This window comes from Zootermopsis nevadensis, unplaced genomic scaffold (assembly GCF_977971745.1).
Source record: "Zootermopsis nevadensis isolate Lab colony 2312 unplaced genomic scaffold, Znev_1.0 Znev_ptg000012l, whole genome shotgun sequence".
NCBI classification, from domain to species: Eukaryota; Metazoa; Arthropoda; class Insecta; order Blattodea; family Termopsidae; genus Zootermopsis; species Zootermopsis nevadensis.
In genome coordinates this window covers 7703214-7729409 of record NW_028259144.1, presented here as the reverse complement: position 1 = coordinate 7729409, position 26196 = coordinate 7703214, and the positions used below count along the sequence as shown (strand labels likewise).

The following is a 26196-nucleotide window of genomic DNA, read 5'->3' as shown; positions in this document are numbered from 1 at the left end:
ATCTTTAACAAATAATTCTCCCATTCAACATTAAATAACCAATACCGTTAATGAAAAATTGTTAAATAAACCAAGAATCAATATTTAGTGTGTCAAGAAGAAACATGTAGCTCTGTAAGTAAATTGTAAGCCTCCATGGTCTTCAAGAGCTGGTTTTCGGTACAGAAAAAACCACATATAGTATATTTGTTCAGAATAAAATAAAATTTACGGGAAGAGGAAATTTATTGTAGGCCTATATATACTTAAAAAAGATTCATCACCTGTAAGTGACCCAAACAGTACTGTTGCTATAAATTTCGTATTCAAATGGAATTCTTAATTCCATCCACAAATTCTAGCTACTCTCTCTCTCTCTCTCTACACACACACATATATATATATATATTTATTTATTTATCTTATTTTAATGGTGAGTTAAATGGGAATCTAATCTTGGTCGAACACCGGATACCCTCATTGAGATTAGAGTGTAGAATTTGAAGTTTTCAAGGCGGTGAGACTGAAGATGATTGTCTTCTGGGTTGTTGCGCCGTGTAGTCTAGAAGAAGGGGCTCTGATGATGGTGGCAGCAAGGACCTCTGAAACGTCGGTTAACTTTTACCAGACTAAACGGCACAATAACCCAAAAGACAGTCATCTTGAGATTTAAGTGGCTTTCCTCAGTATATGCATGACAATTCAAATGCCTTAAAATAGATTATAGCTTCTTTGTAGTTACCGAATCATCATTCATCCTATCATATAAAAATCACCACTATTTAACATTTGACAAAACGTGGTAACAAAAGCTAATAACCAACTAACCCATTTATTAATTTACGTCTATACATTTATAAAAATCTGTATCCATTTTGCTACTATATTTATCCGTCCAACTACTCTTTTATATACCTTATCAAACATTCACCTATCAATATATTCGTCTTTCCATACATTTTATTTCCAAACAATTATTCACCGTCTATTTTATCATCCACCCACTTCAACATCTATCTTTGCTTCTTCCAGATTTATCACCTGCTGTCCTATTTCCAACCATTGCCACAAGACTCAAGAGTCACATGTGTGTTTGAGATATCCTCATTGGCTGATTGACTTTGTATCAGAGATTAAAACAGCGTGCCATACTCCGAAGTCACTAACTGAATTTGTCTTCACACGTAATGAAAAGCATAAGAATGGTAGCATATCATTGCCGCCCACATTCTAGAAACTTCTGCCAAGCTGTGACGTGATGTTACGAAAGACTTCTACAGTATGCCACTTATTGATCACGTGTCCCACAGACTGTGAAGCAAAATAATTGTTTGGCAAGATGTCCTATAGTGCTGAGAAGTGCATCGTTGCTCTAAGAATGTAGTATTGTGATATTTGTGTGTTTGTTTCTTTGTAACTGAAATTTCTAGCAATTATATTACAATTATAACCTGTTCCAAATGTATTTTTAAATGTTCATCATATATAACATTATACCGCAAATGGTTACTTTTAGTAATAAAGATAATGCACGGCTGACTGAAATAATATTTACAATTCTGAAATAAAAATTTACACTTTAATCGTTTTTCTGACTTTCGTATTAACTTAATCACAAATATTGTAATAGGGCTCCAAAGCAGAAGTACACATATCTTGATAAATATTTGTCTTACAGCGATTATCCCTGTATAAGTTTAAAACTGTATACGAATCATAAAGTTAATTTTATATTTTCTATATTATAGGTTTTTCAGAATACAGCGTTTTCAGTATAAGCTGCTCTAAACAACAGCTGTCTGTATATTTATAAGTTTTTAATCTTTTGGTTAGTAGGCAGAATTGACGATAAATTCAATTCAATTCTCAGCATTATTATAGTAAGCATTTCCCTAGCTGAATTTACTCTTAATTTCGTTATGAATGTATTTCTAATTTTATATTTTTATTCCCAAATAATCTGATTAGATCCTGACGATATATGAACAAATATTTGTTTCTAAATCAACATTCCTACTAACGTTATAGACTTTCTAAGCCTTTGCGATATTTATATTTCGCGTAATAATCATTAGCATGCTTTATCGAGCAAAGAGTTTTCGTTACACAAGACACGTATAAATGCTGTGCCTTCAGTGGACATCAGAAGTCTACACGAAAGTTCTTTTTAGAGTGCTGTAAATAGTTCAGAGATCGATGTGAAAAATTTGGATACTATGAAATGCTGCAACTAGGCGGGAGAATAGAATAATTTATTTATGTTTTGTAACAGAAACTTATGGGATCTGCTCTGACACGAAGATGAAGGGATATTTACCACTTGAGAAATAACACCATAGATGGGAAGATGATGTTTACTGTCTAAAATTTTACGTGCATTTTTCATCACTGTCTTACGTGCTACATGCCGCGCCTATTCTCCTTATTTGATCAGTTTAATTACACCTGATGAGAATAACAAACTATAAAGCTACTCATTATGTAGTTTACTCCAGATTCCTGTGTTTATAGTTCGTACACCTACTTAAGCAACTAGATCCATAGATCAGAGATCTTGAAAAGCTGATTATAGCTCAGATGATCAATATTTTACCCACCTTCTATGAGACCCCCAAACTTATTATCGTCTTCACAGGAACACACCACATTTCCCTATCATGAGCCACATTAATCCACCCCATTTCTTTAAGATCAATTTAATGTCTTCCATCTACATCTGATCTTCCAAGTGGACTCTTTCCTTCATATTATCCGGCCAGAACTCTTCATTTGCCCATGCTTCTACATGCCCTGCCCATTTAATCTTTCTTGATTTTATCCTAATATTATCTGATGAACATTAAAAACTGTGAAGCTCCAAATCATTTAAATCTATCTCAAGGCGACCTTAATACCCAGCTATCCCATTAATTTTAATTAAACGCCTTATTAAAGGAAAAAATTATAAAAATTTAGAATTTAAATGCTGGTTAAACGTTTCAATTGAGTTAATTTTGATTCTGTTGTTAAAAAACCCAAATTATTGACTAAGGTATTCTAAAATTACTACTATTCTGCCCTCGTGCTGAATAATTCCTTGAACAATTCTATCACCTACTTAATTCTGACTTACCCACACTCATTCCAAAATGATGCAACCTACTGCCTGTTTTAATTTCAGGCGATGAGGAATCAAAGACGTTAAGCAACACATTCTCACCCTAGGAACAAAAAAAAAATTCACAGAATCTAAATTTAACCAAAAATCTTGATATAGAATATGCTTAAAAATGACGTGAATAAAAAGAGGAATAATTCTGTGCCAATTTCTCTCTCAAGACATTAGATCTTACCTACAAGGTTATAAGAAGTTATAAGTGACCCCAATGTCACTGTCGGATATTTTTTCTTTGTGGGAGGAGCCTAAAAGGTAAGTGACAATGCTTCGAGTAGAACTATTGCCAGAAATGTGGGTTGCAATAGGCGGACTCCGACAACTCTGTCAGGGAAATTCGAGGATACGATTAGTCTCGTAGGCATTTATTCTGAATAATCTACCTATTTATAGATTTTAGGTTTGAAAACTGCTGTGTTTCTGAATCCTACGGTTCAAGAAAGTGAAGTGGGCGGTGGGCGACTTCTGGACGGCGTAAAAGAGGGGGTACTGTGGTAATATCTTGAATTTTCTTGTGAAGATTATGGCAAGCGTGGGATACGTGTGGAAGGAGAAATAGGGTGGGGGGGAGGCGACTTATGAACGCCTATATAACCAGAGCGTTCAGCTAATTTTGGAACCAGTGTGTGTGTGAGTGTATAACATTATCGAAACTCCTCCACTTCAGGGAAACTCACCCTCGACTTTGCTGCTTCTACTTCCGGTACTCAGACGTCGTAATGTCACTCGAACGTCAAGTCAGAGCCAAGGTAAGGACAACCACAACTTTATAAGGATTTAAACAAAGTGCTCATGTGTCCTGTGAAATTTACGAACTACACGTTTACGTGAATATTTGATTAATTTTATTATACGAATATTATTCGTTCTTAAAATATTTTATTAAACATTATCCGTAGTTTATTATCTAAATTATAACAATTATACAAGAATCTAAATGTTACTATGTATTGTAGGTTAATTTTATATCCTTCCATAAGCAAGAACACGAAGAAGATAACTATTCTGTAGTGTCCGTTAGATCATTGTTCCACGACATTTTTTCACCCACCGTAATTTGTCAAAAAGACGCATGGCAGCACACCACATATTTTCGTCTGGCGAAAAGGGGATAAAAAGTCACACACGACCTTAAATATGCATAAACATTTAAATCCTTACTCTATAATCAAGAATATAAAACAAAACATAACACATATTGAGTGAAACTATTGATAATGTACCACCGAGTGTGTGTCTACTACAAATTCTAATTACGATAGATAAGATTTGTCTTTTTTGGTCTAAAACTTGGGAATATATAATTTCTTATAAGAATTCGCGGTACACCTAAAACCTTGTGACGGTTCTCAGGTTTTGTAACACTGCGTTAAAAAAACCTAATCTTATCATTGAACATAAAATAAGTCTAAGTAATGACATTATACAGGAATAGCAACCAATTCTTCGTCGGAGGTAAGCACTAAGCAGATATCTCTTATGATCATGTTCTTCTGGGTTTGGAATCGTGTAGACACGTAGCTCTGCAGATGGAGAAGTACGTTTCTCCGAGGCGCTGAAATCTAAGGACGAGTTTACACGGCGCCAAGACCCAGAACAATCATCATCCTTACCGCCGTGATAACCTAAAATTTCACATAATATTCCTTATGCTCTCACGTGAAGACCGAGACACAGGAAATCTTCGGAACATAATCACGATTTACTTTTTATAATTGGTATCATTTAAATAACATCGTGTTATAATAGTGGTAATGAGGAAACATTCGTCCGGGGCGGTGGTAAGATAAAGCCCTGTTGGACAGAATCAGTACCATGTAGATTAAATAGAGATACCGACGTTTCGGAGGTGTTCAGTAATCATTGTCTTATGATGGAAGCAGTAAGAACCTCTGAAACGTTGGTAAACATGTACATGGTGCAACAACCCAGTATATTCGCCACCGTGAGAACCTGAAATATCACTCTTTTATTAATACCTAGATAAGTAGGTTATTTTACACACACACACAAAAATTAATATATATGAAATATAAAGATGGTGAAAACTAAAGTTATATACTTTATGGTATTTATATATAGTAAAAATATATTAAAATTATGTTTGTTTGTAAATTTATGTGCTTATAAATGATGACAAATCCTAGAGCGTGTACAGTATTAGAACATCCTTGCTTATATTTAAACATTCCACATTTTTTGACAAATAGAAAATGTTTCACAAATGGATTTACGTGACTTTTCGATCACACGTTGCTTTGCTGATTGGCCTTCTAATTATATTTATTCTGTATTAGGAAATTATCGCGCTAAAACTCAGGGTCCAGTCCAGTCAATGTTGCTCTTCTGGTTGTAATGCCGAGAAGACTTTCAAATAGAACCCAAAATTTGGAAGGAATATACTGCTTCCATTTTTTAGATTCAAATACATTTTTAGTACTGAAGGTGGAAGCAGTATTTTCATCCGAAACGTTGGCATCTACGAACAAGCCCACATGACGTTGCAGCCCAGAAGACAGAGATCTTATCCACCGCGAGAACTTCAGACCTTAATATTTCGATAATTAATTACGTATAAGATAATTATTATGTCACAGTAAATGTCAGCAATTCTCATTATCAAAACTTTTTTTCTCTTTGCTTTTGTGGGTAAGGCCCTCTGCTGTGTTTGATCTCAGAATTTAAAAAAAACTGTACTATTTTTCCGGACACTGATAGTGTAATTGCATCAGTGAGTTTCGATTGACCAGACACGTAGCAAGAATAAAGAAAATATGACACATTTAACAACATGATTTCTAATTCATAAGCAAAAAAGTCACATGTGAGAGAAAGATGTTATTTAATTAAGAAAAATAATCTTACAAATTTACTGAAACTAATTGAAGTCATTTAATTCAGTCCAACAACGATTTTATATTTTGACACGGATTAAATTCGGTTTAATTAACAGAAGACATTTGAACGTACTATTACACTTGAATGAGTTTTGTTCAGAATTATCCCTGAATCAGAATACAGAGTTAGGAAGTAAATTTTCTTTCCAACTTATGACTATCAAATGTAAACATTTATTTATAAATATAAGAACAATTAATGGGTCTTTATATGATACATTGTGGTACACTTTTGCTTAATCTTTGATAAATTACTTCAAATGATAAAAAGTGTAGCATAAGTTACAATAACACGGTCATAAATTCTAAATTTAACCATGAAAACCTCAGTATTATGAACCTCCAGAATGAAAGACGAGCAATCTACCAAAATCTAATTTAATTTATGTAAAATATAAGATTAACATCTTCTGTGTCGCGTGTAGTCTCGTAGAAGATGTTTGCTACCTCCATCATCAGTACGATAAGTACTCTCATGATGGAGGCAGCAACCACCTCCGAAACGTCGGTAAATTTCTACCAGACTACACGGCGCATCAACTCAGATTACAGCCATATTCGCCACCTTCAAAACCTGAAATATCCCTCGTGTAAAATTGTTTTCCTAATATACGCGTTAACTGAAAAAATATCGCATTTCGGAAGTTAATTCTACTTCCATCTTCAGGTGTATGTGTTTACGATATTCGAAAATGTAGGGGAGATATAACAGAAGATTTGTTCTCTCTTTAGTTGGCAGGCAAAAGGGATGTCCAGCAAGAGAAGGAGGCCCAAGAATGGATAGAAGCTGTCCTAGGTGAGAAATTCCCACCAGGAGAGACATTTGAGGATGTTCTTCGTGACGGCCAGGTCCTATGCAAACTGATGAACAAGATCAGTCCTGGTAGTGTAACTAAGATCAACAGTTCGGGCGGACAATTCAAAATGATGGAAAATATTAACGTGTGAGTAGCTTATATAAAGATAACTCCACTATATTACGCCTTTTTTTATATAAATCTATATTAAAAATATCCTCTCATCAACGCCTGTGTCTTAAGTTCATATTTTTCGACAACATCTTTGTGTGCATTTCTTTATTCTCCACATTTTGTATCACTTGCAAACGTCATCTTTGGCAGAAAACAGGAAATACATCCACAGATTTTGTGTGTAAAGCTCTAGACAAGAAGTTGGTTATAATATCAAGCCAAAATACAAATGTGTTGTAAAAGTGAATGTTAAGGAAATTGACTGTAATATAAATTCATCTGAGGCGGCTAGATTATGTCATTCGTAACGTGTACATTAGGTTCGTATTAGATATGTATTTTCTTAATGCAACGAAGGAATATGGAGTGAATTCCTAAATTTTAAGCCGATTTTATTTTAAAAAACACATTACATCCTCATTGTAAAAAATAAAGAATTACATTTATAAACGTTCTTAAACATAAACTACCTCAAGTATAACCAACGTAGTTGCACAGTTCATGTGCTATATATGGCAACAATAAAGAGTTTAATTGTATTTTCTTTGCTTATTCCTTAATGAAATAATAATATAAAAAACTAAAATTAGATTAAAGAAACTGCCATGAATTCAACATAAGCTGCCAAAAAGTTAAACGATTCCAACAATTTCACGGTCGAAGCATATGGTCTCTGCCAAGTCGCCTGTCTTAATCTGAGTCAGTCTAGTTCACACGCCCTTCTACCCTCTGACCCTTGTAATTACCCTTCTTTTGCCAATTTCGTGACACAAGTAGCGATTTAAAGGCCACTGGTAACTGACCTGCATGTTTCACCTGCTTTAAGAATCGATAACTCTTTATTTTGCGTGTGTACTGTTTTCGTATGATTCCCACTGCAAACAGCGATTATTAATTTAAACAGCATTAACTAGACAATCTTTGTAATTATAAAGTGTGGTGTTTTCTTTGCTGTATGGACTGAATCATTAATTAATATTTAGACGAGTTTCGTCTTCATAGTGTTGATATTGTCCCTGTTTACAAAATCTACAGCTATTTGACACAGAGTTTTCAAACAAATTAAAAAATTGTGTTTTATTAATCAATACCAGATGTCTGAAGCATATATTCTTGTGTTTAATAAACTAATTGTCACATGCAAAAATCCTGTCCCGTGTAATTCCTAGTTATAATGGGGTAGCGGCTTGTAGGTAGCTAACAAATACCTACAATGATCGAACCATCTTTGAACCCACTTCTTTTCAGTTTGATAAAGAAATTCCCTAAATATTTGAGAAAAATTCTGTTATTATAATTAATTATTTGCGTAAAAGTAGTTTCTTAATGATCAATAAACAATTTGTTGGATTTTAATTTAATATTTGTGCCCTAAAATTTCACTACAGGCTGTAGGCACAGAGGGCACTAATTTTAATTTATCACATTCTGACATGTTTCAACAGTAGAAAATATTTAAATTATAGTGGCTCATGCATTACTTACATAATTCTTTACGAACATCATAAAAATACCTTCCACATTCCAACTGCGAAATATGTTAATAATGTTAAATTTTCTTGACAGCCACTGGTTCTGACTGGGTTGCGTGTTTCAGATTCCAACAGGCACTTAAGAATTATGGTGTCGCTGATGTGGACGTGTTCCAGACCGTTGATCTCTGGGAGAAGAAGGACATTTCCCAGGTCACCACTACCCTATTTGCCCTTGGAAGGACGGTACGTAGTGCCATAGTTGGTAGCAGCGACTCTTGGAAGTGGTCCATTTTGTTGGACAAGAAATTCCTATATGAGGATTTTCAAACATTTTCAAGTAACCAAACATTTAAAAAGAAAAAGAAATAATTGATTTGTTCAGACGTGAAGGTAACGTTAAAGTAGGCGTTGTATCTCTGACATGTCTTAGGGACGTAGAGGTTAAAATCCACGCATTATCATTCGAATTAGACGGAATTGAGATATAATATAAATGTGTCGTCTCTTTCGGAATAATTAATCACTTCATCACATTCACTTATTCCTTATCTACTCCTAATATAATAGCCAATATCCGTCACCCTTAAAACTCTACTACCGCGTCTTTCGTGCGATGCAGAAAAAACTAAAATTAAATTCTGACATTCATTACAGTTTCCAATGTATATTGTTATTAACACGTTTTGAAGGATTTATTTTTATGGCATCTACAAAACAACGAGCCAAATTATGTTAGAATCCATTCTACACGTATATTTATCTGTCTCATACACGAAAGAGCATCTGGTTCTGACCACCGTCTACATGATTTGTCCAGGTCGCTATATTTGTAAGTGTAAGACGCAGCGCGCGCCTAAAATAATTTTAAGAGACGAACAGCTGGTTGCTATATTTTTCATGTTTCTGGTGACGTAACGTTGACAAGTTGGAAGGACATCCTTACAAAAATAATACGTCAGATAGGCAACTCGGGTCTTATAATAGTATCACAAAGGTGGAGAAGTGTGTTTCGCTTGAAATGTATATGCAAATTTAGTTTAAGCAGAAAGGAACTATTTGATATGTAATGTTAGGTTTAAGAATATAATTACGATTCTAAAGTAGAATAAAAATGACTAGATTTGATACATATTGTTTTATCTTTATAGAAAACACGATCTGAAAGATTCGCACCTTCATAACAGTTCGTGTTCTGATACACGAAAAAATATTTGTCTTATGATATTTGTAAATATAATTACAGCACATAAATCACACTAACTTTAATATCCTGGCTACAGATCATGGTCATTTGTAGCTACAATATCAAGAATGACTATGTTGGACGGTCGCCATGTTGTTATTATCAATTTTATAATAATTTCACTCCAAAATCTGTAAATTACTTTTTAAAACATCTGTGTTTTTGTAATCCACATTTAAAATTTTTTGTATATTATAAATTAAACCTATTGTTCTCACTTAGACACTTCGCGCGGCTGCCATGTCTGAGTGCTGTGTACAAGGAACTGAACATATGGCGAGGAACAAGCTTTTAATAGCGTGTTCTTCCTAAATAATTGAATAGATGTAGAAAATCTGGTTTTGAAATTTTTAGGGAAATGCACGCATACACAACATGCCATGACTCTTTGGTGATTTTGCCTAAATGATGAAATTATAATTAGCATGTTGCAGTTCAAAATAAAATAACTATGGTCGATAACTTTTTGAAAAAATATAACAAATGAACTGGCTTTTATGTTTGTATGTTGGAACGCATATCATGTTGTGATGTAATGTACGATGGCATAGCATCACACTGAATCTGGGCGTTAAAGGAGCTCACATAGCTTCGATTTCTTTGCGTTGATACCTCGTGGAATGACAAGACACAAAAGCAAATAGTTATTTTCCGTAAAAACAAAGCAGGTTGGGTTGTCCATTAAAAAACCAGGTGGTGTATCAAAAATTTCTGAGTAAAAACTTCTTTCAGAATAAAATTACTATGAAAGGAAAAGTTTCAGTAACACAACCTCGTCACACGATGGTCAAGGCGAGTTGAAACTCGTGCTGAAAACAGCAAACCAATGGAACAGTGCCAGTTTTGGGAATTTGAACGTGGAAGGAGATTTCTTTAACAGCAGACGAGCGTAACAATGTTTTAGATTGCGTCTGTTTTATGAAATAGCATTACGTTGGGCCATTTATAAATTGCGGCATTCTGTCTGCAGACATACACACACCCCGAATGGAAAGGACCTTATCTGGGGCCTAAGCCCTCTGAAGAATGCAAGAGAGACTTTACCGAGGAGCAGCTGAAGTCAGGACAAACCATCATCGGTCTCCAGGCCGGACAGAACAAGGGTGCCACCCAAGCCGGGCAAAACCTTGGCGCTGGACGCAAAATTTTGCTTGGAAAGTGAGCCAACAATTTCCCCGCCTCTTCATGATTACAGGAGCCGCTACACTAACAAACTCTCCTTCCCTTACACTTCCCGTTCACTGGGTGAACTTTTGTATATAAAAATCTAACAAATAAAATTTTATTAAAAATATACAGAAAATAAACTGTCTCTGTAACAAGCTACAGCATTAAAGTTAATTCTTCGCCCAAATGTATCCGTATAAATCTTATATTTTAATGTATGAGACTAAAGAGAAACAACCCTTATTGGATTGAAGATGAAATTTTGATGTATAACATTCTCATTTTCAACATACAATGTACTTAAACCTACTAAATCTCTTCAGAAATTGAGGCCTCTAATTTTGGCCCTCCAGAAAGATCGAAAATTTATATGTGTAATTGAACTAGTCATTATATTACATGTGTGTTGATGTCTAGAAGTAAGGTTTATGTCATATCGTGATGGTTTTATACTTGTGTCAAAAGAAGAAATAAAAAAAATATTATTTTGAATTGTTGCGTTGTTGTCAAATTCTTATTTCGCCTACCATTAATACCCCATTCATTTTATTTTACCACGGCGTAGTAAATGAACAGAAATAGAATTTTCTATTTTAAAAGTTTATCCATGATTTAATTAAACACATAAAATTTAATTTTTCCTTCAGCGCTCCAAAGCAGATGATAAAAGTGTATAAAAATAGCAAATTTATGCAAAACATAAAAATATAATATAAAAAATGTAACAAAACATAAAATTATGGAGAAATTAATTTTGCTGAGAAAGATAAAGAATTCTGATCACAAACAACAGTTTCTGGAAAGCAACCGGCCCCAAAACGGAATCGAATTTTATCTTGGCAGACACGTACGTATAAGAATAGGCAATATGTGGGCGGCTGCTATTTCTAGACGTCGCATTCAGCCATGTTGCACGACGAAGAGTTGAATGCGGGAGGGGGGGGCTTCTGACGGTAGCGTCGGCGAGAGGGGAGAGAGGGGAGGGGATGCTTCGCCGACCAAGGCTCATAAAAGGAGTGTTGCAACTGACGAACTTTGTGAGTAAAAGCGAGAAGTGAGAGCAAATGGCTTGGAAAAAAATACGGAGGAGAAGTTAGAATGCAGTAGATCAGATTTCTATACACGCGTCGCTAAGTTGGGGCGCCAAAAATAGACTTGTTTCTGAGTGACGCCATCATGGACTCTCTTCCAAACAGTAAAATGAAGGTCTCGATGGTACCATGATGCCATGCGCCGACACCACTTAATCATCAAGAGGCTCTAGGGCAGGAAAGGAGAACCAGATTCATCTCGGGAAATTACTGTGCACGTCATCACTCTGTTGGAATATTTCTTGGACTTTTAGTATGGGCATCAACACTGAATGTGTATTTTAATTGGGACTATGTAGTCTTGTTATAAGAATAATTTACAAAATTTGAAGTATATTTTCACGCCCAATTAACATTTACTCTAAACTGCTTGAGTTCGACCACATGAAATGTTCTTTTCGTGTTTAATAAGTGTGAAGGAATCTCTAAGAATCCTACGTCTTTGGCAGTTAATGTGTTGATGGTTGCAAACAATAATATATTAATCTATTACAACGCTGACTACAACAGATTATTTTATCAGAAATATCTGAAGTTCCTTTAGAATATTGAAATTTTAACCATGTTTATAAATTACAATTTTTCGCTTCAAACTTTGTATAATGCACTAGTAAAGTAACCAAAAGTATGTGAATAAACAAAGGAATCATGATTTAAAATCTCGCAATAAGAGCTCGTGTTACAGAATATGTAATGTCAACAGCAGTGGGATGATACGTCAGTATGTGTCAGTAACTGAGAACATCTCCCACAAAACTTTCTACAAGGTGATCTTAAAAATTATTTATGGTATAAATACGATTCTCAGACCATCTTTTATAAATTTTGCGTATATTTGACGACTGTTTTCAAATTTACTAAAATATTTGTTGGTTTCAAAACCTGATTTTTACCAGTATTTTAAAATACAGTGACACATGAAAAGAACGTTTTACAAATTTTAACATGTGATCGAAGATCTTTCACAAACGAGTAGGCTAGTGGAGTAATTTTTTTCATCGTTATTATTGTTATTTATATTATTATTTTTGGCAAATTTCATGTCGACAATTATTTACACTCTACCTGCATAAATACCACTTATTTTTACACAGCCTACTTAGGACACACCCCTTTTAAACACTCTCAGTAAGTCACAGACCCTCCGTTTCCAGAAAATTCTTTCCAATGATCACACACAAAAGCAGAGGTAAGGCTTCCATGTTACGGTGTTAGGCCGGCTAACACTTTCAATCAAAAGTTGTATTTAACGTGGAAGCGGTCATCTGACATAGCGTAACATTTTATTTGTTTATACTAAATATCAGTTACAGCAGTCAGGACAAACCTGTGCGTTCCACGTCGATTAAAAGTAAAATGCAAGGGTATCAGATAAGGGACAACAGATAAGGAAACATATACTATCCATCCTGCAAACATTATTTCCTAGTAGCAGAACTTTGTAGCTCGCTGTCTTAGTTGCTATACATAACGTTTTTAGTCTACATAGTACATGCGTTTGTTTACCTTTAACACTTAGACCAGCTGCGCAGGCTAAATGCGCAGTAACAAGGCACTGTAGGGACATTATACACGCAGTTACGGACGACAAGCATGACATCACGCTGAGTAAGTTTATAAAAATATGTTAATATTGAATATAGTGTAGATACAATCAATAGGTGTCCATAAATTGTGGGGAATTTATTGTCTGGATCAAAAGTCTCAAAGCTCATCTAACAATATTTAAAAGTCCAGTCTCTATCTCAAAGATCTTGATTGCTGTAAGAATCATACGACATTAATCAATACAGAGTGGGCAATACAGTTAATTTATGATCAGAGAAAAGTGGTACATATAGTTTAAAGTGTTAAACATGGGTATATAGTCTAAGGACTTCGTTGGTCCGGTGGCATGGGCGTGTTATCTCTAACTTTCTACTTTGGAAAGTTCGTCTGTAAAGAATTATCCCAACTCACCGGCCCTCGTTTCAGAGACGACGCCATAACATCCGACAAACAAATTGGAGCGATTTTATAATTCGTATTATAATACATCATATTTATTAGATATACAAAATTATAAGGGTCGAAACTGGTAAAACATGTTCACAGACCTAGAAAACGCCCTTCAACTCTTATCCAAAACTAAATCCCCATTACATCTGATTCGTGAGGTGACAGGCAGTTGGCTTCAGCGACTAAAAACGCGTGCATCTGCTACATTAATTAATCTTTTCTTAGATCTGGTGCAACTGATGTCATAATGATGGACTGTGATAAAATTAATCAGTTTCCTGAAGGGCGACTTACAAGAGTCGGGTATGATCCTATTTACACAGCGGCTGCTTTTATTTTATTTTATTTTATTTCATTTCTTTACTGCGTTACCTATGTGCCAACCCTTCTGATTAAACAGCTGTTTTTAGGAGCGACTAGGAAATGAGCCAAAGAGCTGTTTCGACACAGAACGAAAACGCAGCGGTAATGGCCAAAATCACTGCATCAGAATTTCAACATTACATTTCATAGTGTGAGTTTTATAATTTGCAAACTCCCTCGCATAATATCAACCAACAACTATTGATAAACACCATAAAGAAGAGACCATCTTGAAAAATTAGAATTCTTTCACCTGGTCATAAAATTCCTCAAATCAGGCAAAATAATATATTTGTTTAATTTAATCTTCACTGCTTCAGATAAGAAATGGAAAGACAAAATATTCTTTAACTGAATGGTAGTATACCCCGAATTTAATCTGTACTAATTCCGTTATATAGCGTAGTTTTGAAGATGAGCCTGCTAATTGGCAGACCAGACATCTCAAATCATTCACAGTTTATTCTTTCTAAAGGCAGACTGTTATTCTGACGAAACAAATATTTTAAAATCCATCAATCCAATTACGTCAATATTTTTTGCCAATTCCTTCCATATTTATCACGCGATCAATAACATTATTGACTTTGATTTGTGCCGCTGGAATTGTCAAGACGAAAAAAATTGCCCTGATTCAGTAAGTTGTTTGTTTTTATGTAGGCCTATTTGATTTTCCTGTTTCTTTTTAAGTTGTGTTTAGTTTTCAATTGGCCTTTACACCGTTAAGTCAGTACGTGAAAAATAATGAATAGAATTTATATAAGATTTGAGGTTTTCACGGCGGTGAGTCTGAATATGTCTGTATTCTGCGTTGTTGCGTCGTGTATTCTGGTAGAAGTTTACCGACGTTTCAGAGGTCCTTGCTGCCTCCATGATCAGGGTGATGAGGTAGCATGGACCTCTGAAACGTCGGTAAACTTCTACCAGAATACACGACGCAACAACCCAGAAGACAGCCATCTTAAAAACTGAACTGAATTTCAGAAAAAGGGTAGTAAATATTGACAATGTATGGGCCACTTTGACTGAATGAAATACACAACCGAGGGGAGGGATATGAGTAGTATATCTGAAAGGCAGACAAACTAACTAATCGTGTTCCTACCGTCACTTGGTCACTTCGCATCGAACGAAGTGAAAGTATTACCAATGAACCAGTGATTGAAGTTGTGTTCATTACTCTAACCTAATATTGAATTATCGACGTGCAGACAATACTGGGGTTATTTTCCTTTCATTAACTGTGCGGTTATATAACATAAAAATGTTTAAAAATGTGAAAACCATCGGGTTTTTTAGTCAGCGCAGCCGTAGGGGCCCGACTTGACGGGAGGAGCGTTCGACTCTTCCGCCTGAGTCCGCGATTCAATATACCGCGTTGTGTTGTTGATGTATAAATTGCGGACTTGGAATGGACGTTACAGAAACTGTTATTAAACGTTTGTAGCCTAGAGATTGCACGCTGTGACGTCACCTGGCAACGCGAAAGAGAAAGAAGAAGAACGTTATGAAATGTGTGAGTAAATGCTTTATAAGCCCAGCATTATATCAAGTTACAGATGTTTTCTAATTAGGTTTCCTAAACTCCATGTGGTAGAGTAGTCTTCAGAAACTGATAGCGTCTCAGTTCGTCAAAATACCGACCTTTTATGGAATCTAAAGTTACATAACCTTGTTCACAAGTCAGTCATTAAACTCTGTTGTCAACCAGATGAACCCAGTCTACACCTCCTCCAAATTTCTTCCAGGTCCATTGAACACGACCGGTAAAGTCCCATATATACACACACGTCAAACATATGATATGTTCCACTCAGATTTTCAGACTAAAATTGTGCACAAGAAATCTTCACAATAACATCTACTTTGCATCTGAAAAACTGATTACAAGTATGACCTTCTAAATTGTCGTTGAATTTCAACGGGCATTTTCTATTTATGCGTATATAGGAGGCAATGCAGGCCCTAGACCAATTTTTTCAGGTAAAGAGGAAAGTGTCGAAAATTTATAGGTATTTAATGAGTTTTTCATAACATCATTATAATTTAAATGGCTTGATTTAAATTCTAAATTTTAACTCAATTAAAATTTTTTGGACGATTAATTTTTAAGTTACTTAACGATCTTTAAACTGCAGAAGAGTCAAATGACACAGGAAAATTAACATTAATTATAGATAAGGATTTGAAACAGGCTGTTTTAGGCTTTTTAACATATCAGTCAGAATTATATGTTATTCCTCGTGTACTATCAAATAGCTCACAAGCACAAGGAGACATACGACGCATTCATTGTTATTACTTTGTAAATAAACATCAGAACAAGATAAGGCACCTTAAGATTCCATAAACAGCGGGGGAATTATCTGGTTAACTTAGTGACTCGGCTTATGACAAAGAATCATCCACAGAATTTCAGTTATTGAAAATCGTGTTGCATACAGAGAAGCAAAATTTACAACCAGGCAGAGCCTTCTATCGTCAGGTGATGTAAATAATATTCACGGTTAAGGCTTAACGACATCTAGTGATTACTTCACGTACTATAATCCCACGATATCTCGAATGACAGATTTAGATCTACATATAACACAGACACACGAACATTTTACGTAATAAGACGTTACAGCAAACAATTTAAACGTTAAAGGAAAGCGAGATCCATCTTCATAGACGGTTAAATCTAGAAATACAATCCACCTTCATCAAAAGCGATAACTCACAAATCGATCTATCGTGGTGAGCCATCGTGATGAGAATCGAAAAACAATTCTTCCTGACTCATGCGTCAATTATAATAGATTTACGATTAAGTTTTAAAAATTTCTCTACACTTTAAAAAGCAATTAAACAATCGGACTCTATAAATATGTCGCGAATAAATAAGACTATGTTAGAAAAGGAAATTGTTAATAATCGCTTGTAATTGGACTCTACTTGAGAAGCCTGTTTTCATAAAAGACACCAAAGGCAAAATTCAAAACATCCATGTCTGATTCATAGATCTCTCGACTGAAATCGAAACATTGAGCTTGTCTGACAGCCACGGCGGAAAGTCATAAATGCAACTATCAACGAATGAAGCCAACACTCTTTATTAATATAAGAGTGTATTTAAATAGCTACGTCTTTTCTATTTATAACTCCTGCTCAGAACACATCCTCGCATCTACGAAGTAATTTAGTAATCGGGTCAAACAGTGAAAAAATAAAAGCAGAATGATGCATTTCATGAGCAGGTGTACGAGATTTCATACAAATACAGGCCACCTTGCAGCCAAGCTTAATTACGTTTCAAGGAATTTATAATGGGACTCAGCTGTGACTGTTCCAAACTTTAACAATAAAAAATCACATTTTGTTTTTGTTACCATAAAAGAAAAAAATCGAAGTTTGTGCTGTTTGAAGATGGTTAAAAAAATGTACTCATTAACGTTTACACAGGTCAGGAATGGCGCTTTTAGGATTATGACGTGTAATCTCTTAGGATGTTACCAGCGTTTCAGAGGAACGTTTGTCTCCATATTCAACCCTTAAAATTAAGGTGGTAGTTTCCTCCGAAAAGTTCCTAACCACATAACCGAGAAGGCAGTCCGATTTGTTCTTGTGAGGAAAAAACCACAAATCGTATACAGAATTAAATAATTTTCGAAGTGATTAAGCCGGTTTTATAAGACGTTATGAAATCAATATTGATCTCTCCTTAGCTCATAAACGTAAAAGTAGACGCACACATAATTGTAATTTCACCTGTTCACTTATTCTCTCACCATAAAGGAGAATGTGAAAGAGAAGAAAGTTTTGATATTTCTTGAGCCACGGGGCGAAAAAGTAACACGAGATGGAGACAACTGCATAGTGAGGAAATTTGTAATGTGTACTCTTTCCAAAACATTAAGATGCTAAATCAAGATAATGAGTTCAGCAAAGTATGTAGCCCGCACGGGCCTGTACAGGGTATACACAAAAGAATGGTGCGGTTTCAAAAGTTAATAAAAAATTATTTCTCAACTGACGGTGTATGTTGTGCCCGTGTAAGGTGAGAAATATTTTTTTATTAACTTCTGAAACCGCACCATTCTTTTGTGTATACCCTGTACATAACAAAATTTTTGTCTCAAGAGTAAAGGTAAGAGACCAATAGGTAGACGTAATCATAGATGGGAGAATAATATTAAAATGGACCACAAATAAATACACCAAACATGTGGACTTAATTCATCTGTTTCATTATATGGCCCAGTGGAGCGGTCTTCTGAAAATTTCAACGATCCTCCACCAGGTTTCATAAAAAGTGGGGTATTTCTTTTGTAACTAAACAACTATTAGCTCTTTGAAAAGGACTGTGCTTCTTAGAGTTATCAAGAGTTAGAGGAATCTATAAATTACATGTTTATTAATTTTTCAATGTGGCTTATAAGGAAATCAATCTACTTCCATAATTTAAGTCTACTATTTGCGAAAATTTGAATAAGATAACCATACGAAGGCCACTTCCTTAATCTTGTTACTTTTACCAAAAAAATTTCACTCAAAGGAAACTGGAATGAGTTGGGAGCCATTAGATGAATGCTTTTCAGAAAAAATTCACTCACCCACCCACCCACTCACCGCCACTCATCCACCCACTCAGCCAGCGACTTAGACCCTCTCCCGGTCAGCAATTATTCCACTAGCTCAGTCGGTCATCTATTCACTGTCAGGTTGTAAGTAAGAGTCACCGACTCGCTGTCAGTCACTCACTGAGTCAGTCACGTGTCTTGACCAACACCTCCGTTTGCACTGACACAGGAAACATACTGGAATCCTATTTAAAACTTCATGTAGTGTAAACCTGTATTTTTCTCAACTGAATGCCGTTCTGATGCCAGACAAAAGAACACTGCGTTAAACATCGAAAGAGATCAAAGCAATAAATTTGAATTAGTTTATAACAGTTCTTCCACGAAATTACGGTCATATATCTTTAAATAGTCTGCTGTAGCTTATTGTACTATTTCTATGAAAATATAACTTTCCTTCACAGATTTCTTCGTCATGGAACAAAGAATCGTGGTATAATTAATACGGAATAAAAAGTTAATAGTTGAAGCCGACTGTCACACTGGCGAAACACCCCTCTACAGCCTAAAACACTTGAGAGCGACTTCAATCAACACGAGGGCCGTGCTGACGAATAGTCTATTTACAGCTTCAGTACAAACAAAAAGTCAGTTCTGGGATGATGCATTGGTCTCATATTTCGCCCACCAGGTGCAAGGAATTCGTGTGGCTCTTCTGTAGAACACAATTACCTAAACCCCATGACTAAAACTGAGTAAACCATCTGCAGTGACTCAGTAAGATGTCATTGCACACAGTCTGAACACTCGAGGCATGTTTTAAGTACAAAACCCATCATGGTAATAACAGCTTTCACCCCAGTCTGTTTTATTTCGAAACTATTTTGAAATTCAAAACCATTTAAACAAGCTGGCCACCATTTCATCATTTAATGCGAGAGAAATCGAAGTAATGTCCAACATGATCAAATCGAATTGATGTCCCAGCTTGACCAAATCGAAGTAATGTCCACGGCAGGATCAAATCAAATGAATGCCCCCGGCAGGATCAAGTCGAATTAATGTCCCCAGCAGGATCAAGTCGAATTAATGCCCCCGGCAGGATCAAGTCGAATTAATGCTCCCAGCAGGATCAAGTCGAATTAATGCTCCCAGCAGGATCAAGTCGAGTTAATGCCCCCGGCAGGATCAAGTCGAATTAATGCCCCCGGCAGGATCAAGTCAAATTAATGCCCCCGGCAGGATCAAGTCGAATTAATGCTCCCAGCAGGATCAAGTCGAATTAATGCCCCCGGCAGGATCAAGTCGAATTAATGCCCCCAGCAGGATCAAGTCGAATTAATGCCCCCGGCAGGATCAAATCGAAGTAATGACCCCAGCAGGATCAAATCGAAGTAATGCTCCGTGAGGATTACGTTAAAGCACTCGCTACATGTGAAATATCCATAAGATATTTTTAGAAAATGGCTAAACGATAATAAGAGAAATAACGAGTGAAAGACGGAAGAAACTGATTTCCGTTAGAGAGACAGTAATGGAGCGCAGACAGTGAAACATAAGCGTATAGGGACACAGGGACACTGCAGCCGCTCGTCCCACTCGTAATAAGCAGCATCGTGGAAACGAATGTTCCTACATTTAAACGCAAATCCTGGCAACTGGCCGAACATTCGTTCAGTGATATTCGCAGAATCTGGTCTCACATCCTACATAATATTACGCAAATATTTAAATTGAAGAAAGTTTTCGAAATATAGGGCAACCTTTCGTTTAAACATTTGCAACTTACAAAAACTGACGAGTAATGCGTCTTCCCTTTTTCTCGTGCCATTGGCTTACCCACGTACAAATAAAATAATTTACATAAATTGACTAAATACAATAAGAACATCGAGTAACAAAATATTATAAAGGTATTCACAACATGAAAAATTTATCCCCCAAACTAAGTAGCATCGAATGATACGATTATAGATAATCATAGAGTGATAGAAATTTTTCCTTAGATTTTCCCGCTATTGTAGCTAGAAACAAATTTGATATAGCATGTTTCCAATTGACTGCACATAATCGTCCTCACACATCGTTAATATACTCCAATCTTCTTAAGACAGATTACGCTGAAGAATATATCTAAAAATTTCAAATATCTTGATTTTTTTGAAACCGACATTTTATCTCCGTGTTTACAAATGCCCACCATTCGACCCTATTTTGTCTAACATCTACCTAAGTATAATTTTCCAGAGGTATAGACTTTTCTTAAGACCACGACAATCTTTGAATATCTACTGTCTAAGGCAATTACTAAAATCCATGGTACATTCATTGAAAAAATTGACAAATATTCAACTGATTAAGAGATTTCCTGGTTTTATGTAATCCGAAAGATCGTAATCGTGTTAACAAAACCCATATCCTGAACCAATAGAACTCACTCTATAATCTATTTCTTTGTGATTTATTTATAGTGAATGCATGAATAAGTAAATATATACATAACTTCTATATAAAGTACTAGTCGGTAAAAAGACTGGGAAATTAGGTTCGGGAACTTGGCTAATGAGGAAAGATTTCTGTGATATAATATTTCTTCTCGGCTGAAAGATGTTCATGGCTCGGTCCAAATCTGACTCACTCGTTGCTTCTCAGTTATGTGGAGTAGAACTGGTCCAGATTTAGCATGGGTGACTCTTTCTATTGGCTTTGAGGATGATGGAGCTCAAACTACAGTCGCCATAAGAACGTGGGCGTAATCATTGCTACTAGCCACATGTTTTCTGCTAAACCATACAAGAAATTTGTAATTGTACTCCATAAATACCTTTCAAGGTTATTTAAAAATGTATCGTTACATAATGAATATTTCAGCTGTCGGAACTCAGTTTCCGTGCTTCTGTACAGCCAAAGTCTGTATTTAAAATTAAGTAAATGTATTTAAATCTACATACTATTATATAAACAAGATATTATGTTATATCATTTGTTTCTTCTGTAGTATCGTAATCTTTAAAATCATTAAACGAATTCTTAGTCTGTTATTTTTGTAATTTGAAATTAATGCTAAATTTTCTACATTTAGGCATATAGGCCTACATCCCTTCCTTTTTATATAAATTAAAATGAATTTGCTAGAGTACAGAAATAATTTGAATTGAATAGGCTATAGTTTTAATTAACGACATTCAAATACTAGTTGACTGCGAAAGGTTTAAAACCCTAAAAAATAATTTGTCGTAATAGCTTTTTTCACACGATTATTATTAAAATAAGTTCTTGTGCACAGGATAGTGACTGGCTACGGACTGGACGACCGGGGTTCGATCCCCGACAGGGGCAGAGGATTTTTCCTCTAGCCTCTGCGTCCAGACCGGCTCTAGGGCCCACCCAGCCTCCTATCCAATGGGTACCGGGGTCATTTCCAGGGGGTAAAGCACGGCCGAGGCGTGATACTGATCACTCACCCCATCTAGTGCCGAGATCAAGAAAGAGTAGGAGCTATACTTCTCTTCCCCCAAGCGCCTACATGGCGTGTAGTGGGACAAACTTTACTTTACTTTACACATGTGTGCATCGAAACAATAAAACCAAGTAACATTAAATAAAATAAAGTAAATAGTTTTCTCACCCTAAAAATTAAAACAACGGATTAATCTCAAGGACTTCCGGAGAGAGTTCAGTTCATTGGCTACGGATAATCACAGGTGAATACAGCAGTGCCGAAAAGTAACGCAACAGTTTTATTTGCACTTAGACCTTACTGTAGTCTACATCAGGAGGAGTACAGTGTTGGAGTTACACAAAGAAATAAAGTAACGAAGAAAAACACATTTTGTAATACGAAATAAATACAAATGTGTTCACGTAAGAGTGTTTAACGGTTGTTGTGCGGGACTGTATAAGAATAAGATAAAAACAGTTAACACTTACTATATATAAGCCCACATTTTATGTGCTCCCAGGATAAATATGGTATGAATAGTTAACTCGCATGTTACATCAGGTTTTAAACACAAAACTGATTTGCATACGTATGTTATTACTATATGTACTGTACCAGAAAATTTAACCAGAAACACCGCATAACAGTTGCCACCAAATTTCGTCACAAGCCAGTAAGAATAGCAGTGGATGAGTAGAACATACTTGAACGTTGCGTGATACTTGATTGCAAATAAAACGGATATGACGTGGTTTTTATAATTCTGGAGCCTAATTATTTGGCCGCGATCTGTAAAACAATTATGTCAACAGTTGAAGCATGCGCGCTGGAAGTGTGACCAATGTGTGAGTCAGTCCGATATGCATAGAGACTTGTTTATATAGCAGGCGGGCAAGTTGCCAGGCCTTCCCCTGACTCAGCAGCAGCTATGACATCGAAGAGGTGAACAGTTCTACTAAAAAACCCTTAATAAAGAGAATTAATTTTGTTACAAGTACTAGAAATCACGATTTCTTATTAACAATAAATAATCATATTTATCTAAAATCATTAAGATTAAAATATATCAACGTAACACGCATGGGAAAATTGAGAAACGCTTCCACAGTTTTGGTTGGCAAGCCTGAAGGGAGCTAATACGTTTTGGGGCGTGGATTGGATTCATATGGCTCAAGACATGGACAATTAAAGGGCTCTCGCGAACACGTTAATAAATCTTCTGATTCCATAAGAGGCAAGGAATTTATTGACTAGCTGAGCAACAAATAGCTTCTAAAGAGGTGCTTTTCTCAACGCATTTAATCAGTTAATTATGTTGGTGGAATTATTTCATAAAATCATGCTTGAATTTGGATCATGTAAGAATGTTAAAGGTTGATAGACACTTATAATTTTACTTCGTCTAATGCACTAATTGCTGTTTGATGTTCCTTATTAACACTAGCGATATTTTGACTCTCCAAATATTCTTTATCCCCAGATAATAACTCTTCCCTTTACAGGGATTAATTAAGGTCATTTAATTTTATAATCGATTTGTGGACCGTATAAATTTGATGTTATAGGTCTAATAAACTACATTTGCACACGAGTCCAGCTAAGTGAATTTGCAGAGATGAAGCGTGCGATAATTCTAATCAAATAACGTCTTAATCCAATCGTTCATGTGTTACGGGATTACAGATCTGATGTGGAAAAATTAAAATTATTCACAGCTTACTTACACTGATTTAAGTGATAAAACATAACAAAAGTGAATCGGGCAGAGATATAGACGCAGCATAATGATTTTATGTACCCTTTAAGCTCTACATGGTACAAAATGTAACTCTCTAAAAGAAGGAAAGTTTTAGTACAAGAATATTTATTCTTTCTCTCAACATAACAGGAATATGACACAGGTGTATTGTGATTACTATTTTACGCACGTTGCTTCTATGTGTGTACAAGACCAGTGGAATTTATAAATACATTTGTGTACTGTCCTTAGAAAATCAACGGAAAGTTTTGGCAATCTATGATCATTAATAAAAACTGCAGAAGCTTTAACAAATTTTTAATTTAGATTTTCAAATGTCTGAGAACTTGGAACTAAAATTAGCGACCTCTTGAGTTTATTTCAGCCTCATAATCCATCACTGTCAAATATATTTTACTGTCCTCTACCTCATTTCCACCACCCATTTTAAGGTTCTATTGATGTACGATCCTATTGTACATAATCGAACTACTTTTGCTAGGGTAATATGGGGCAATATGTTTTTCCGTAACTTTGGTAACCACCTACAAGACCACGCGGTATAACAACCCAAAAACCACAGCCGACAAAAATTATTGTAATACATTTAATATGCAGGTGAACATTTTTTTACAGGAAAAATAGAGAGCAGATACACAACTCATTAAAAGCCGCAACTACCTAGTCTTCTCTAAATCATATTTTGTTAAAGAATTTCTGTTCTTAAAGTGACGATTTTTATAAAAAAAATTGAAGGAGATTTTCTCGTCGACATCTTATTTGAATTATTAAATTTATGTAAAATCTGTCCAGTTGTTTGAAAAATAATATCTATATAAACCATTCTTTAATTTTAGCTTTGTAATACCAGTTGCTCAGCTGGTAAGAATATTCCCAGCCCCTTTTGGAACCATAAGATTCATTATCGTGTTCACTAAAGCTCAATTGAACTCTATCCTAGGCCATATAAATTCAGTCCACATTCTTATACCCCGTTCTCTTCAAACTCATTTTAATATTATCCTCCCATCTACATGTCTGTTGCCCAAGTGACTTTATCCCCAAGGATTTTTAAACTAAAATGTCATATATATTTCTCATATTCCCACAAGTGGTACACTAGCAGTCCATGTGTTCTTCCATGATGTGATAATTCTAATAATATTTAGTTACATGTACAAATTACTAATCTCCTCATTACGCAGTTTTATCCAGCCTGTTTCTGCTACGTCTTTCTTAGGATCATAATCTCCAAAGCACCCTACTTTAAAACACCCTTAATATGTGTTATTCTCTTATTTTATAACCAACTGACCACCTCTCTACATCTAGTGCTGAGGTTAATAAAACATTCCTCCATGTCGTTATTGATTTTATAAAACGTTATTCATGACGTGTCTTTTTCACACGGCAACATAAATAGCTGTTCCATCTTCAGTTTACAGTCTCATCAAAACTATATAACGATTACATGCGATTTCTGCACTACCAAAATTCGATATGTCTACATTCTAAGAGATTATTTATTTGTCAAATGTTCCAATTGCTTCTATCATACAACATCTAATGGCTATTATATTCTCATACCTGAATAATTTATCTGGTTTTAGAAATAACTTCTGAAAATTAAGTTAGCTAAAAAATTCAGGACATAATAAATTCAAGAAATAGTCTCTTGTGTTTTATAAAACACTAAACACTGTAATAAAAACAAATCAAATTCCTTTGCCATCCTTCTTTGTGGGTTCTAATTCTGACACAGGACGAAGTTTAAACTAATCTAAACAACAGTCAAGAATAATATTTATACGTACCGCAGACAAAGTACAGGCTATGCAGCATAGAGAAAATTACATAACCAGGAATCATAGTCAAATCATGGAGCTTTACAATGGATCAGACATGTAGCTCTCAAATCCAGGGAATATTTAGTGACATACCTTGAAAGTGGCCACTGGTCGGATCAAGATTGAAAAGGGATAATAAATAAGTAAAGCCGAAACTAGTATAAATAGGACTAATATTTAAAAATTCCGTCCGTACCGCAAAGAGAAATCAACACGTGGTGTGAGGACGGAACTTTGGAATATGGAATAGCCTACAAATAACAATATAA

At 35.3% G+C, this 26196-nt stretch overlaps 2 protein-coding genes and 1 long non-coding RNA gene across 6 annotated transcripts in view; 2 read left to right on the top strand and 1 right to left on the bottom strand.

Moving 5' to 3' along the window:
- The window catches only part of LOC110826849 (uncharacterized), a 102222-nt gene that overhangs the window by 54365 nt on the left and 21661 nt on the right, over window positions 1–26196 (bottom strand). The gene's annotated exons all lie outside the window — the stretch shown is intronic.
- Mp20 (muscle-specific protein 20 transgelin) lies at window positions 3723–11378 on the top strand. Its single transcript, XM_022058202.2, has 4 exons — window positions 3723–3882; window positions 6763–6974; window positions 8599–8719; window positions 10690–11378. The coding sequence occupies exons 1-4, from the start codon at window positions 3853–3855 to the stop codon at window positions 10879–10881; spliced, it is 555 nt and encodes a 184-aa protein (XP_021913894.1). The 5' UTR covers window positions 3723–3852; the 3' UTR covers window positions 10882–11378.
- Window positions 15451–23389, top strand: LOC147873955 (uncharacterized). The gene is made up of 2 exons (XR_015534857.1): window positions 15451–15854; window positions 22187–23389. It is a non-coding gene; the product is annotated as an uncharacterized LOC147873955 (long non-coding RNA).

Excerpts from the sequence above, each read along its gene's own strand:
- Mp20 (XM_022058202.2), top strand. The coding sequence starts at position 3,853 with ATGTCACTCGAACGTCAAGTCAGAGCCAAG. Across the intron at positions 6,975-8,598 it reads ATGATGGAAAATATTAACGT|ATTCCAACAGGCACTTAAGA; the intron begins GTGAGTAGCTTA and ends TGCGTGTTTCAG. Across the intron at positions 8,720-10,689 it reads TATTTGCCCTTGGAAGGACG|ACATACACACACCCCGAATG; the intron begins GTACGTAGTGCC and ends TTCTGTCTGCAG.